This window comes from Eremothecium gossypii, chromosome IV, assembly GCF_000091025.4.
Source record: "Eremothecium gossypii ATCC 10895 chromosome IV, complete sequence".
NCBI lineage: Eukaryota > Fungi > Ascomycota > Saccharomycetes > Saccharomycetales > Saccharomycetaceae > Eremothecium > Eremothecium gossypii.
The window spans coordinates 1453243-1467287 of NC_005785.6; the positions used below are offsets into that span (position 1 = coordinate 1453243).

General features: G+C 52.9%; 5 protein-coding genes across 5 annotated transcripts, besides 2 other annotated features; 2 read left to right on the plus strand and 3 right to left on the minus strand.

The window, feature by feature from the left end:
• Positions 1-261: 261 nt before the first annotated feature.
• Positions 262-1647, minus strand: NDD1 (Ndd1p; the record flags this gene model as incomplete). Its single annotated transcript, NM_209863.1, has 1 exon — positions 262-1647. The coding sequence occupies one exon, from the start codon at positions 1645-1647 to the stop codon at positions 262-264; it is 1386 nt and encodes a 461-aa protein (NP_984510.1).
• Positions 1648-1896: 249 nt separating this feature from the next.
• Positions 1897-4170, plus strand: NUD1 (Nud1p; the record flags this gene model as incomplete). The annotated part of the gene is made up of 1 exon (NM_209864.1): positions 1897-4170. The coding sequence occupies one exon, from the start codon at positions 1897-1899 to the stop codon at positions 4168-4170; it is 2274 nt and encodes a 757-aa protein (NP_984511.1).
• Positions 4171-4597: 427 nt separating this feature from the next.
• ALD4 (aldehyde dehydrogenase (NADP(+)) ALD4) lies at positions 4598-6121 on the plus strand (the record flags this gene model as incomplete). Its single annotated transcript, NM_209865.2, has 1 exon — positions 4598-6121. The coding sequence occupies one exon, from the start codon at positions 4598-4600 to the stop codon at positions 6119-6121; it is 1524 nt and encodes a 507-aa protein (NP_984512.2).
• A 1504-nt stretch (positions 6122-7625) lies between these two features.
• AGOS_ADR418C (ADR418Cp) lies at positions 7626-8192 on the minus strand (the record flags this gene model as incomplete). Its single annotated transcript, NM_209866.1, has 1 exon — positions 7626-8192. One exon carries the CDS (start codon positions 8190-8192, stop codon positions 7626-7628), a length of 567 nt encoding a protein of 188 aa, NP_984513.1.
• A 101-nt stretch (positions 8193-8293) lies between these two features.
• ECM1 (Ecm1p) lies at positions 8294-8824 on the minus strand (the record flags this gene model as incomplete). Its single annotated transcript, NM_209867.1, has 1 exon — positions 8294-8824. One exon carries the CDS (start codon positions 8822-8824, stop codon positions 8294-8296), a length of 531 nt encoding a protein of 176 aa, NP_984514.1.
• A 99-nt stretch (positions 8825-8923) lies between these two features.
• Positions 8924-13329: a telomere (Chromosome IV right subtelomeric sequence. Shares some sequence similarity with other subtelomeric regions.).
• Positions 13329-14045: a telomere (Chromosome IV right end terminal telomere repeat. Composed of an estimated 20 copies of a 24 base repeat unit, and occasionally sequence varients of this repeat.).

The following is a 14045-nucleotide window of genomic DNA, read 5'->3' on the forward strand; positions in this document are numbered from 1 at the left end:
GTGATACATATTTATACAATATACAGAGACGATACATGATAGGTAGTAAGATAGGTAGCTATCGTATCATGTGCGCTGATGTGCATGCGTACTATCGAGTGGTCAAGATTATACGATCGGCAGCATCGCAGGGCGTCGGACGCACACTGGGCGTGTTCCCCACGGCTTGCCGGAAGCCGGCGTCAGCCATACCAGTAGTTGTGGTTGATAAAACTGTCTCTTCTATATTCCATCCCAAGGACCATTAGACGCAGCCTCAGGCTACTGCGACATGGCGAAGTTCTTTTTGCGTTTCTTGTTAGTGTAAGCGCCAGAGCTGGAGGAGGCGTGAGCGGCACTGCCGCCCGTACCGAGCCTGAGGGCCGCATCTGGAGCGACTGCAGACTGAGATCGCTTGAGGCGGCGCTTGGTGGTGCCGTCGGCATTGGGCGTGAAGGAATTTGCGTTGGTCATTATGAATTGGAACTTGGAGTGTTGCGGCTGGGAGGTCTTGGCACGAGCTTTGTCCCGCGGCGGATTCGCAGCAGTACGCACGCTGGCGGCGTCCAGGAAGAGGGTGGACGCTAGAGCGCCAGGTAGCGGTGTGGGCTGGCCAGGCTGTAGGGACGTAAGCGAAGGTATCAGTTGGGGCCTCGTGACGCTTTTGAAGGAGCCGAGCTTCGGAAGCTCTGGGACCCGCAGCGGCTCCACGGGCGGGGGCTTTGGGACCTTCGGGGTCGGCGACGCTGCAATGTCAAAAAGACGGTTATCGATGGCCGGCTCGCGCTGAGAGGCCAGGGGTGGCGACTCGCCAAGGTGTGCCCGCGCAGACTTCGTCACCGAAGACGTGAGCTGTATGGTAGTCGGAGAGGAGCCATAGCAGTCCTGGTCATCCGCTTCATCGCCGTCACACGCCACGGAGTCTCCGAGGCTGGGCTCTGCCGCCGGCGTCGCTGCCGCTACGGGAGCAGTCGGCAGCAGTGCGGATGCAAAGGAGGGAGATGAGGCAATAGCGCCCGCCAGCATGTCCGGCCTCTTGCCTGGACGGCTCTTCTTCGCGACCGGCGTGCGCATCAGTGTGCTCCCATGCTCCTTGCGCGCCCGCTGGAAGTCCGCCAGCGCACTGTTAGACGAAGCCACGCACGCACGCATGTACGGTGGCTCCACCTCTAGCTTCCGGCTGTGCGGTGTCAGCGCGTACAGCCGCTTGGACGGCGACGCCACGCTCCTGCCCGCGGAGTTGAGCATGTGGTTGATGTCGATATTCTGAAGCGGCGTCTGCTGCGGCCCGCTTTGCATAAGCTGCTGCTGCTGCTGCAGAAACTTCAAAGGCGTCCTGCCTGGCGTCTTGGCTGGCGTCTTCGCCTGCCACAGCCCCCCGCCCGCCGGCGACTCCTGCAACAGCTCCCGCAGCTGCTCCGTACCCTCCAGCAGCAGCTCATTCGAGAAGTTCTCAAAATTCAACACCATCGACGGCTGCGCGTTCACGTCGTTCAGCGACGTGCGTGTCTTGCCGGCCTCAACCTCCCCCTCCTTCTCCCGTCGCGTGCCCTGTGAGTACGGCGTGGGGAATGCCTGCGTCGCTGCCATGGGGCTTGTGAACGCATATCGCAGGTTTTCCTGCAGCACCTTATAAAACTGCTCCTCCTCCGACTCCTGTTGGTCCATCTGCGACTGCTATGCCGCGCTCCACGCTCCTAATGCAACAGCTTGCGATCTTCGCTTGTGCTTGTTTATATCTGCGCCTGGGAGATCTCTGCGCTTGCGAATCTGGCTTCTTTGTGGTCAAGGTTGCCCCGGCCCCAAAATTCGCGTAAGGAGGGTAACTAGGCCGACGCTAGACGCATTGGCCTGCGTAAGCCACAGGCAGAGAGGGTTTTGAGACCACAGGGAGCGGCAGCCTGGGCTGGCAGCCGCATGCTAGAGCCAGTAGCGATGGAAGCAGGGCGGGAATCTCCATTGGAACGGGCGGGCGCAAACATGGAGGATTTCAAGAGCTCCAGCGCAGTGGGAACGGCGGTGCGCGCTGGGCAGCATTCCGGAAGATCACAAGAGGACGAGCGGTGCGGGCGGCCGCGTTACCGTGCGAACGATGCGTTTGCGGTGAAGGAGTTTGGGGCCAGCGAGGAAGCTTGGGAAGACCCAAGCTATATAGAGCGGCTAGGCAACTGGTCGATGAACTACGGAACAGTCCAGGTGGCCGCGGCGCGCGCCAAAGAGAACGCGCGGGAAGACGGGGAGGCCCAGTGGCGACGTTACATGCGGCGAGGGGGGCGGGGGACACCGCCTGGTGACTGGCACGTGAACCAGGGGCGGCCGGAGCTGGTGGTGACGACGTCGCTTTCGGACATTTCGGTGGTGCCCACGAACACGTTTCGGCGGCAGGCGGGCAGCCCGCAGGGACGCGGTAACGCATTCGAGCCAGCGATGGCAGTAGCGGACTCGGACGACGACCCGGCACAGGCCGCGAAGGACGTGTTTGAGAACGTTTTGCGGCAACAGAAGTCGAACTTCTTTAGCATGCGGGATGTGGGAGAGCCGCGCAGCAGCGACTCTGCGGGGGACTCGGATGCGGACTTCTTCGTGGGCGGGCGGACGGAGAGCCACCTTGACGGGTTGGGATCGCGCACAACGTCGAGCTCGTCCTTCCACTCCGAGCCACTCTCGCCCTCGCCGCCGGGCTCGCTGGCGCGCGACTCCGAGAGCCGCCAAGCGAAGCTGAAGCTGATAACACCCGAGGACGCAGGAATGGTATTCGACCACGAGAGGGGTGTGTGGGAGCCACTGGAAGGCCTTCAGAAGCGCAATGAATCGTCGACGAACATTGGGGCGTCGCACACAGTCAACACCTCGTTGTCCTACGAGGAGACCGGCGAGTCGCGGACTCCCAACCACGCGGTGAGGTCCGACTCGTATGCATATCAGGATGACACGCCACTTGCGCCGCCTCAGCTTGCAGAGAAATTCAAAATCCCAGCCGATATGACTTCGACCGAGGAACGCAGCGTCGCGGCGTCCGAACATCTGATCTCTCAGGGGGGTCGGCCGCGAAGCTCCTACCTGGCGGGTGTGAATGTCAGCCCTGGCAATATCACGGACATCCAGCAGCTGGAGACCTCGTTCAGCCTGAGCCAAAGCGCGGTGGTGCGTGTGCTTTTGGACGTTATCCCGAACAAGCAGGACTGGGCCAACGTTGAGGAGTTGGACTTGAGCGGGAAGCAGCTCTCGACCTTGATCGGCCTGGACCAAGTTGTGCGCAACTGCTCCTCCTTAGATGTGTCCAACAACGAGCTCAATTCGTTGCAGGGCGTGCCGTCAGGGTGCATCCACCTAAACTGTAGCAACAACGGCATCGGTAGCTATATGTCGTTAACGCATCTACCCCATCTAGAGGCCTTGTGTCTTTCAAACAACAAGCTAAACCACAAGAATCTCTCCCTGCTTGAGCCCTGCCGCCACTTGAAGGTAGTGGACCTCTCCTTCAACAGCATCTCCGGGCTTCACTACCTTCCTACCAAGGCACATGTGCAGAAGCTCAACCTATCCCACAACAAGCTAGCCGGCGTGGTCGACTTTCTGCAGCTCTGTAAGGAGTCCATCTCCTGGCGCCATATCGAAGAGTTGGACCTCTCGGGCAACAAGATCACCTGCGTTCGCAACCTTGCATATCTTGTCCATCTTCGCATCTTACGTCTCGATGGCAACCCCATAGAGGTGGTTGATGGCGAAGGCAACGCCCAGATCCGCACTCTAACCATGGCCAACAATCCTGCTTTGCAGACCGTCGAGGGTTTCCCTGCATTGCGCATACTCAAATGTCGTGGAGAATCGCTCCAGTTGGTCGGCGGCTCCCTCCCAGAAACCCTAGAAACTTTGGAAATCGTCGGCGGCTACAAAAACTCCTACAAACGGTGGAACTGGCCCGAAGTGCTCCCCAAGTACCTCCGCACACTACGACTACGCCGGATGCAGCTATCTGCAGTGCCACCTATAATCAGCAGGATACCACTACGCTCCCTAGACCTCTCCCACAATTGTATTATCAACACCACGCAACTATTACACGCTCTTCCCAATACTCTTCAGGAGTTGAACCTCTTCGGAAATCCCCTCTGGGCAGCCAACGATAGTGACAGGCGCATGCTTGTCGAGGCAGTAAGGCTCTACATATTTTCGCAGCGAGGGACATGACAGGATATAGGGGCAGGTTCCATCGGACCGTGCACGGCGTCTGCTGCACCCCTCTCGGATCACACGATAGTGCCTGTGCGGGGTAGCAGCACGCCGCCTATTGTTAGGTGCAATGATCCTCGTGCACCACCAAGTAGTCGTATAGGCTACTGTGGCTTTGTTGGACACACGGCAACTAGAGCTAAACGCTTTCGGTTATCGGCATACGCGTTCCATGCCCTGTACGCCCTGTAGGAAAGCCACTGGCACCAAGCCCACCAAGCCCCCAACACATCAGTTGCAGCAGAGCAGGCTCCCGGTTGCGTTTATGAACTATTGAAAAGTATATATGGTTGTTTAGGATAGCTGGTGCTCGTCGCTACATGCTTAGCTGTCTTGTTTGTAATTTTATCGATACGTTTTAAGTCCATATATCGAGCCCTTTAGAATGTCGAAGAACGCGGAAGGAAACAATAAAGAAAACGGATCGGAGTCGGACCTTTCTGTCACAATCAAGTTGCCTAATGGCGTTGAGTACGAACAACCCACCGGGTTGTTCATCAACAACGAGTTTGTGCGCTCGAAGTTGGGCGGAATGATGGAGGTCATTGCGCCAGCCACGGAGGAGGTGGTGACGCGGGTGTACGAGGGTACGTCGGAAGACGTGGATATCGCGGTGAGTGCGGCACAGAAGGCTTTCAAGAGCGGCAAGTGGTTCGGCGCGGATCCGATGGTCCGGGTGAAGGCCTTGAGCAAGCTAGCAGACTTAATTGAGGAGGATCTGGAGGTGATTGCGTCGATTGAGTCCCTGGACAATGGGAAGGCCATCTCGCACGCCAGGTTCGATATTGGTATGGTGGTGAACTACTTGCGGTGCTGCGCAGGCCTTGCGGACAAGGTCGACGGCAGGAGCATCGATACGGGGTCCTCGCACCTCACGTACACCCGGCGTGAGCCAATCGGGGTGTGCGGGCAGATTATCCCCTGGAACTTCCCGTTGCTCATGTGGGCGTGGAAGGTCGGTCCTGCGTTGGCCACGGGTAACACAGTGGTGCTCAAGACCGCCGAGTTCACCCCACTATCGGCACTGTACGTCAGCAACCATGTGCGCAAGGCTGGGATCCCCGCAGGTGTGGTTAACATAATCAGCGGATACGGTAAGACGGTCGGGGAAGCAATAATCAGGCATCCAGGAGTAAAGAAGATAGCCTTCACAGGCTCCACGGCCACAGGGCGGCATATCTACGAAGTGGCGGCTAAGGATTTGAAGAAGGTGAGTCTAGAGTTGGGTGGGAAGTCACCTAATATCATTTTCGCCGATGCAGACCTCAAGAAGGCAGCTCAGAACGTGCTGAACAGCATCTTCTTCAACGGTGGGGAGGTCTGCTGCGCAGGATCGCGGATGTACATAGAGGAACCAATCTATGAGGAGTTTTTGCAGGAGATCAAGGCAGTTGCGGAGTCTGTTAAGGTGGGCGATCCCTTCTTGGAAGACACATTCCAGGGCGCACAAACCTCGCAGATGCAGCTGGACAAGATTCTCAGCTACATTGAGATTGGCAAACAAGAGGGCGCACGGGTGGTAACCGGTGGAGAGCGTCTTGGTGAAAAGGGCTACTACGTAAAGCCCACCATATTTGCCGATGTCCGGGAGGACATGCGCATTGTCAAGGAGGAGATATTTGGGCCGGTTGTGACGGTAACGAAGTTCACGAACATTGATGACCTATTGGAGATGGCCAACGACACTCAGTATGGGCTGGCGGCAGGCGTTTACAGCAGCAGCATGAAGAAAGCAATTGATGTTGCGAATAGACTAGACGCTGGTACTGTGTGGATCAACACCTACAACGATTTCCACTGCTCAGTACCATTTGGCGGATACAAGGGGTCTGGTTTTGGCAGGGAGATGGGCGCAGAAGTCGTTGAGAACTACACTCAAGTCAAGGCGGTTCGGGCCCTCCTTCTCTAGGCTGACCTTCTTTAATGCTGTTTTGGTTCACAACAATATTTTTTAGTTATGCTACTGACGTTCTTTTACCTGTCAAGTAACTTTGGCCCGGCAGATGGTGTGTCTACAAAGGGCTTGGGTATTTAGTCTAGTATTCTTCTCCTTTGTCTTCCGGAGTGGCCTACAGTGGTGTTGCTAAGGTCAAATCTGGGATAAACATTGGCCAAATCGATTGCAATATGCACTTCTGTCAACGTGGCGGGGCGGTCCGGGATTGAGGTCCGGGACCGCGCGTATACCGGTGAGTCCTGTGTTCTTTGCTCCTTAGAGCCTGTCGTGGCCTATGACGCAAATTCTACAAGTTATATATAGACCTCTGCTATGTGGGAAGGGATTCGGTGGCCTTAGATTGGTTAGACTGGGGCTTTACCTTGTGCTGCGGAATCAGAGGCCGTTCTTGCGCATATGAAGGTTCTCGGGTGGTCACTTATACGGAAGGTGTGTATGAGAGGTACTCGTCATTGCAGGCCGGGACTGTTTCAACACATTATTATAGCCTCATAACAACTTCATATAAGTAACTAAAAATAAATCCATATCGATACTTACAAATAAACAGATATGGCCGCTACCAACGATTCTTCATTTCAAGAAGGCGTAACTTCCATTGCTTTGAGTACGAGTAGCGTAACCTTTTGTTCACTAGAAACAATTCTGTTAGCGCCTCTAGGGGCGAACCTCCCACTGTAACTGTGGGCCCTCTTGACACATTGACACATTGCAAAGTGAATTAGGGGGGTTCACTGAATCGGTCATGACGAGCCGCCACATTCACAAAACTGCTTCGACAACGCATCAAGATATTCCATTAGAGTTGGGACTTGAGTCAGCTCTATGACGCTAATTTCAAAGGAGACTACTATGAGTATCACTGAAATTGGTATATATGTAAACAGTGGTTAATTGTGCTCCACTGGTTTGAGATTGTATCTGCAGCCGGTGTATCCACTGTGAGTTTTGAAAGGAGCTGAAGGAGAACGCTACTCTCTTAAGTTCGGCGGCCCGTTCGACATGGACGCCCTTCTAGAATGTGTGCAGATAGTAAAGGTTCTAGTAGTCGATATCGGTAAGAAGGCTGGCACTTAACCAGTCGCCAGTGCTAACAGACTTGACTGTCACTAGTGCAGCCAACTATTTTAGCTGATGGGCATTGAAGATATAAAGACTGCCACGGAGGATGTCTTTGGTCCAGTGTGTCAGTGCACAAGTTCCAGGGCATTGATGACGTTGTGGAAACAAGATCGCAGCCTGCGTTTAGCCAGCTTCGGGTATCCAAACCAAAAGCCTCTCTTCAGCCATCGAGGTGCTAACCGCCTACTGATGGATCGCGGAGCTGTTGGAGTTTGTACAAATCATCAGAAATTATTATGTAGCTTATGACCGACAGTACGCATATCTAGCTAGGCTGCACTCCTAGGCAGGATGTTTCTTGCTCAAATATAACTCGAATATGCCCTGTATATCCTTAGGACGCCTTGGGCGAAGCTGCTTCCGCACGCTCTGCAGCCGCGTGACTACGGAGCTTCCGGGCAACCTCGGTCAGCGCCTCAGTCGCTCCGGATGCCTCACCATCAACGGGGGTTTTCACAACCCCCGCGAGTTCTTCAGTCTCTCCTTTCTTGCCAAAGGCCTTCTTCTCATCAATCTTTGGGGAGTTCCCGGTAACGTCAGTAAGGTAGAGCATTGTCGCAACAATAAAAAACCCAGACAGGATGGCTACTGTTGTCATTGCCAACCCAATCAGAATGCCCTTGGGCATATCGTCTAAGGACATAAACCACTTGTAAACGCCTGAATTAGAGGTTATTAGTCTGTGCTGCCGTTCATCACTCCCGAGAAGCGCGGCTTGTTCCTCCCAGAGTTGCTCCTGCGCCTGGCAGACGGCACCGAGCACAAGCACGATCACAACATTCATCTTTGTGCCCATTGATAACTTCGGTAACTGATGACGGGGTGGTTGGCAGAAGCCATTATTGGTAGTATGCTGTTCGAAGACCGTTTTATTCCCCAAGCCGCATACGAGAGCAATCATAGGAAAACACCTGACGTAAGCGCGCAATTAGTGGGCAATAGTAGTCATTACAAGATATAAATAAAATTACTGACTGTTCGTACATAGGCAGCCGTGGTAATTCATGCCTCCACATCGTCCGCAAGGCTGCTGAAGATGTTGGGAGCCTCTGTAACTGCGTCGAGCGTCTGCTCTGGTTCCTCCTCGGGCTCACGTTCTTCCTCCATTGCATCTTTATCCTCACCCTCCTGCCCCGGCGAGAGATCCTTCAAGTCGCCAAGCTCTTTCCGTATCATAGTGTTTGTTGCGTCCCACCCCGCTTTCCGTGCAGATTGCACGTACTTGGCTCTGGTGATGGATTTTTGCCTTTTGCCGTCGAGCCTACTTGTGAAATTCAGAGCACGCTCCAACCGTTCTTTGTCTATAGACATGGCAGCCTCTTTGGAGCTTTTCTTCGTGACACGCTGCTTCTTGCTGCGCTGTTTATTCATCTTGGCCTCGAGAAGAGCCTCATTCTTACCGGCCGTTCTGATTAGCGTGCTAGTGATGTCTGTCTTCTCTGCTCTCGGAAGAGTGGCAAGCGAACGAGCCTCTGGCTCTGCCACTTCATTCCGCCTTGCAGCTCTTGAGTGCTTGGAGATCTTCTTGGCCATTATTGCAGTAGCGGTAGGCGGGCATATGAGATGAGATCGCGGACGTCCTGCGCTTGAGCACCTGAAAAATGGCAGTAAAAAGAAACGATCCCCGCAACATTTGTTCGAGTGACTTTTGAGGCAGAAGTACAGGCTTCAGCCCCGCGCTGCTTTGCTGTGGATTCAGACCACCGGTGGTGAAGGTGGTGGTACACTGGGGTCAGCTATGCTCTCACGCTGCAGTCCAGGACAGACATACCGCCCACTATAGCAGGCCGATCACATACATAAGTAAGAAAATTAGCCCCAGTAGATTATTGTCGGGGTCATGCAGTGCTGCACCATTGCGTGATGTGGTGTTGCCGGGTAGTCTGCCACCATCGTGATACCCGGAGCCGCCAGATCCAACCGGAGGTATAAAAACTGGTAATGGGACAAATCCGGGGCCGCCCCGGCCGCCGCCTCCGCCCCCGTAAGAGGGCAACCCCGGCCTTTGCGCTCCTCCATTCGAGTCTTTTGGGCTGTTCGGTGGCGGCTGTGCTCCGCCGTTTGGGCCTTTAGGGCTGTACGGCGGCGGCTGTGCCCCGCCGTTCGGGTCTTTCGGGCTGTACGGAGGCGGTGCGCCTTTCGGATCCTTCGGGCTGTACGGAGGCGGTGCTCCTTTCGGATCCTTCGGGCTGTATGCCGGAGGAGCACCCTTGGGGTTTGTGCTACCGCTGGAAGACCCATGGCCGCCTGATGAGCTGGATAGTCCTCCCCTGCTCCCACCACCACTTCCACCCCCGCCCCCTCTGCTCCCACCACCACTTCCACCCCGACGCTTGGCAGTTCCATTCACACCCAGGGCCCTGTACAGGTCAGCTTTGGTCAGGTTATGCGTACCTTTGAGTATTATCGCCATGGTATTCATTGCTAGTTCCTGGCCATCGATGCCGTTGTCTCCTTTTTTTATACATTTGAATTGCTGCAGCAATCGCCCTGCAGAAGCTGTGGCATTGGGTTACCCTTGGCATCTTCCCATTCCATAACGTCACCTTGAAGTGGCTTGTTGTAGTCTCGGCCACGCCTCTGTGCTATACATGATACATATTCATCCTGCCTCTGGGGCTTGGATAAAACAATATGCCCTGACGCCGACTTCCCACTGCGTAGTCTGAGAAACGGGCCATTCTTACAGGTGAGCTTCATAAGCACCCGCGAAGTACGCAAACAATATTCAAATCGACGTAATCTATTCACTGACTGCAGGCTCCGCAGAAAGCCAGGCTTGGTTTGTACCCCGAGTGATCCTTGTGGTGGCTATGGCATGTGGCTTGGCCACCAGTAAGTAAGTAAATCATCGGACCAGTACAGATAGCGCTGTGGGACGACTGTGCTTATATAATACCAGTGGCAGATCAAGCTATGAAGCCTGCTTTGAACCTGCTAGTTACACAGGTTTGATCTCCACTGCCGAAGCTAATATATGACTCAGCGCGCTTTATCCGAGTATGCATTGCTGCATACAGGGGTTTTTAGCTGGTATCACCCAATCGCGAGTAACCGGTCGTCATATCTGCTGCTACTGGCAAGTTCCAGCTGAAGCGCAGATATCAAATGGAGCCACCCAATGGGACCTATATATATTCACAGGCAGCAAACTCCGGCAGCTGATGCCTGTTGTATATCGCAATATGCACTGTTCGGGGACACTGATATTAATGGACCACTTTATCCTGCGACGACTCAGGCATAGGTGCGTGAATAGGCATTGGGGGAGCATAAATTACTGTCGCCATTTGCCGGTGATGGACACTTCTAGAACGTAATTCGCCCTCCCTGTTTAATACATCGCCAGTTTTAAGCATTTACACAGTCCAAGTATTTCCAGGTGCACTGAGAAACGTAGTGGCATCTATAACCGTGTGATGTCAACTAGGCCCTTTTGGTTCCGCCGTATTGATTACTTTTAAAGTTTGTTTGGTGAAATTGTGCTTTAGTATCTAAACACCAACAAAAATTATTGCACCAGATGCTGTAGTTATCGTTCAAAAAAGGAAGCTACGCTACTGGCGTCCATAACACCGCAAACACACTTACTAACCACCTTGCCGTTGTGTGCGTAGCGCTTGCTCAACCGTAAAGTCAAGCACAGTGTATAGTAATAGTCTAAGCTTTTCGTTTCCGAGCCTCCATAGCTTGCTATACAAAGAGTTAATGAAGCAGCCAAGCGACAAGGGCTGTTTAGGGAGCACACGTACAAGTTCCTGAAAGAAGTGTATTTAGTCTGCAAGTGTAGCCATCATGATTCAATGCTTCAGGGCGCATTACTCTTGGCCGTGACGCGACAAAAGGTACATTTATCTATAAGCCATACCTTTTTGCCAACCGTTAGCAGAAGGTAAAAAAGCAAGCCGCGGCATTTGCGCTTAAGGATCTGTCACTTTATTGGTTACCTTCCGCCGAACGAAAAAGTTGGCCAATATAGTCAGGTTCGAAAGTGTGGAAACATATAGCAACCGACTGAGCTTTTAAAAGAGTGCCTTCGGCTTGAATGTTGATCCCATCGTGCCACATGGGAATGCATACTCCTGACTGCGTAGCTGAACTCCAACTGATGTCTAGCCAGTATGCAATTGGACAAAGGTATCACAATTCTAGATGTTCAGTGACTTGGGCCATATAAATTGGTGCACGATATGGAAGCTGGTGATTATCCTGATATACGGGAATTCGGGTATAGCATGCGTAGTGGCCAATGCTGGCTAATTCTAATGTAATAAATGACGGCATGACGCCGAGCAAGCTCGTTACTTGCAAAATCTGCCACAAACTACTGCCAGAGTGCCTAACATTGCTACCTTCGAGGGTACGCAGGTAATGTAAGCCTGACTAAATTTGAGTTTGACCAATAGCATTTGGTCTGGCAGGAAAAAACCTAATCGGTATTCTGTAATATCAAGCACGTTACTGTTCGTATAGAATAATGGCATGTGTTGCTAGCTGTTGGAGATTTACGCTCATCCTGTAGTGGCCTTCTGTCGCCCACCTCAAGTCCGTTTACAGTGGCGAGCTGTGTGGGATGATAGATCAGCATCTTCGTAACCATGGCTATGGGGTTTAGTGTGATAAGCGGTAAGTATACTGGCTCTCAGTAATACATTGATGTCGGATCTTTTGAGTTGGAAGGTGCTCGGCTACAGTCCATCGATCCTTGGCAGCAGTGTATATAAGGGCACGGATATCTAACCAAGGTCCTGATCTCTATGGCAGAGAACCAGAGCACTAAAGTTCCATTTAATTAAACACAGAATAATATCACAAGATGAAGCTAACCTACTTTTTCGGTCTTCTAGCGGGCGCCGCTATGGTTATTGCTGAGGGGCAGGATGCCAATGAGCAGTGCCGCATCCAATGCGAGCCTATCGCACACAGCTCAAAGAAATACATCAAGTGTGTTGGTGACTGTCTACAAAAAATATATAACCCACGGACTACCACAACCCTAAGTCCAGCAACCCAAACCAAGGTCTAATAGTTTAATGTCATCTAATTAATAAATATGCTTGAATGATCCACAGACCACTTTGAGTGGCATTACCTCCGCTAATCTCTGTTCCGATCAGATTGGTTTGTCTTTTGTATGTTCCACTTGTAATGAGGAACCCCATTATGTCCAAAAATGACAATGGGGCGCAGGGGCAGGAACGCACTAAGTCGTGAAAATCATATTCTTTATGTTATGGTTTGTTAGCGGTTTCAACTTCCCGCGCAGTATTTTACTACGGTATGGGGCGACGGCACCGATTAAGTAATTATTGCACGTACCCACCGCGCACTCGGTATCCCAAGAAAAAACTCACGTAGGATTTTATGTTATGCGTTACGAATTGGGGTTCTCAGCCGGCTGCTAAATTCTACCGAGTAATATATATCATAATGTATCCGGAAAACCGTAGGACAGTAGTTGTAACTAAAAATCCTGTACGGTTGTGTAACCGTGATTAAATGTTCGTAAAAATACTTTTAATGTTCATAAAAAATAGGGCTACCGGATGCCTCCGGACAATAACAAACAATACAGATTCTGACGTCACATAGTGTAATATTTGGGGTTCATACTAGTGATGCATGTGCATTACAACTTCTTCTGTGTAGGAAAACTGACACGTGCCTGTATAGTATCTACAGAGCCATCTGTGATGCACTACAACAATACACGCCATGCACGATCACAAATATGGCTTGGGATTTACAATAGTATTGTCTACCGGAAAAATCTGACGGAGATAACCACACGTTCGGAGAAACCCAAAATTGACGTTATAGAGCAGGCTCGGCGATTGGATCATACATAGCTGGTGGGAAGTGGCATTAGGGAAACGCTGGTTTGAGGCGTGCATGCAATTGGCGAGGCTACAATGGCACAGTGTGGACAGGGCTCACCGTAGCACAGGCGAGCCGCGGAGCTCGTAGCCTCTGGGAGCATGGTACCAGGATCAGCCGGGCGCATCTCACAGGGCAGAGAATAAACGCAGGCAGCAGGCTGGGTCTCTCAGCGGTGTGGTGTATGGGTCTCTCAGCGGTGTGGTGTATGGGTCTCTCAGCGGTGTGGTGTATGGGTCTCTCAGCGGTGTGGTGTATGGGTCTCTCAGCGGTGTGGTGTATGGGTCTCTCAGCGGTGTGGTGTGGTGTATGGGTCTCTCAGCGGTGTGGTGTATGGGTCTCTCAGCGGTGTGGTGTATGGGTCTCTCAGCGGTGTGGTGTATGGGTCTCTCAGCGGTGTGGTGTATGGGTCTCTCAGCGGTGTGGTGTATGGGTCTCTCAGCGGTGTGGTGTATGGGTCTCTCAGCGGTGTGGTGTATGGGTCTCTCAGCGGTGTGGTGTATGGGTCTCTCAGCGGTGTGGTGTATGGGTCTCTCAGCGGTGTGGTGTATGGGTCTCTCAGCGGTGTGGTGTATGGGTCTCTCAGCGGTGTGGTGTATGGGTCTCTCAGCGGTGTGGTGTATGGGTCTCTCAGCGGTGTGGTGTATGGGTCTCTCAGCGGTGTGGTGTATGGGTCTCTCAGCGGTGTGGTGTATGGGTCTCTCAGCGGTGTGGTGTATGGGTCTCTCAGCGGTGTGGTGTATGGGTCTCTCAGCGGTGTGGTGTATGGGTCTCTCAGCGGTGTGGTGTATGGGTCTCTCAGCGGTGTGGTGTATGGGTCTCTCAGCGGTGTGGTGTATGGGTCTCTCAGCGGTGTGGTGTATGGGTCTCTCACCGG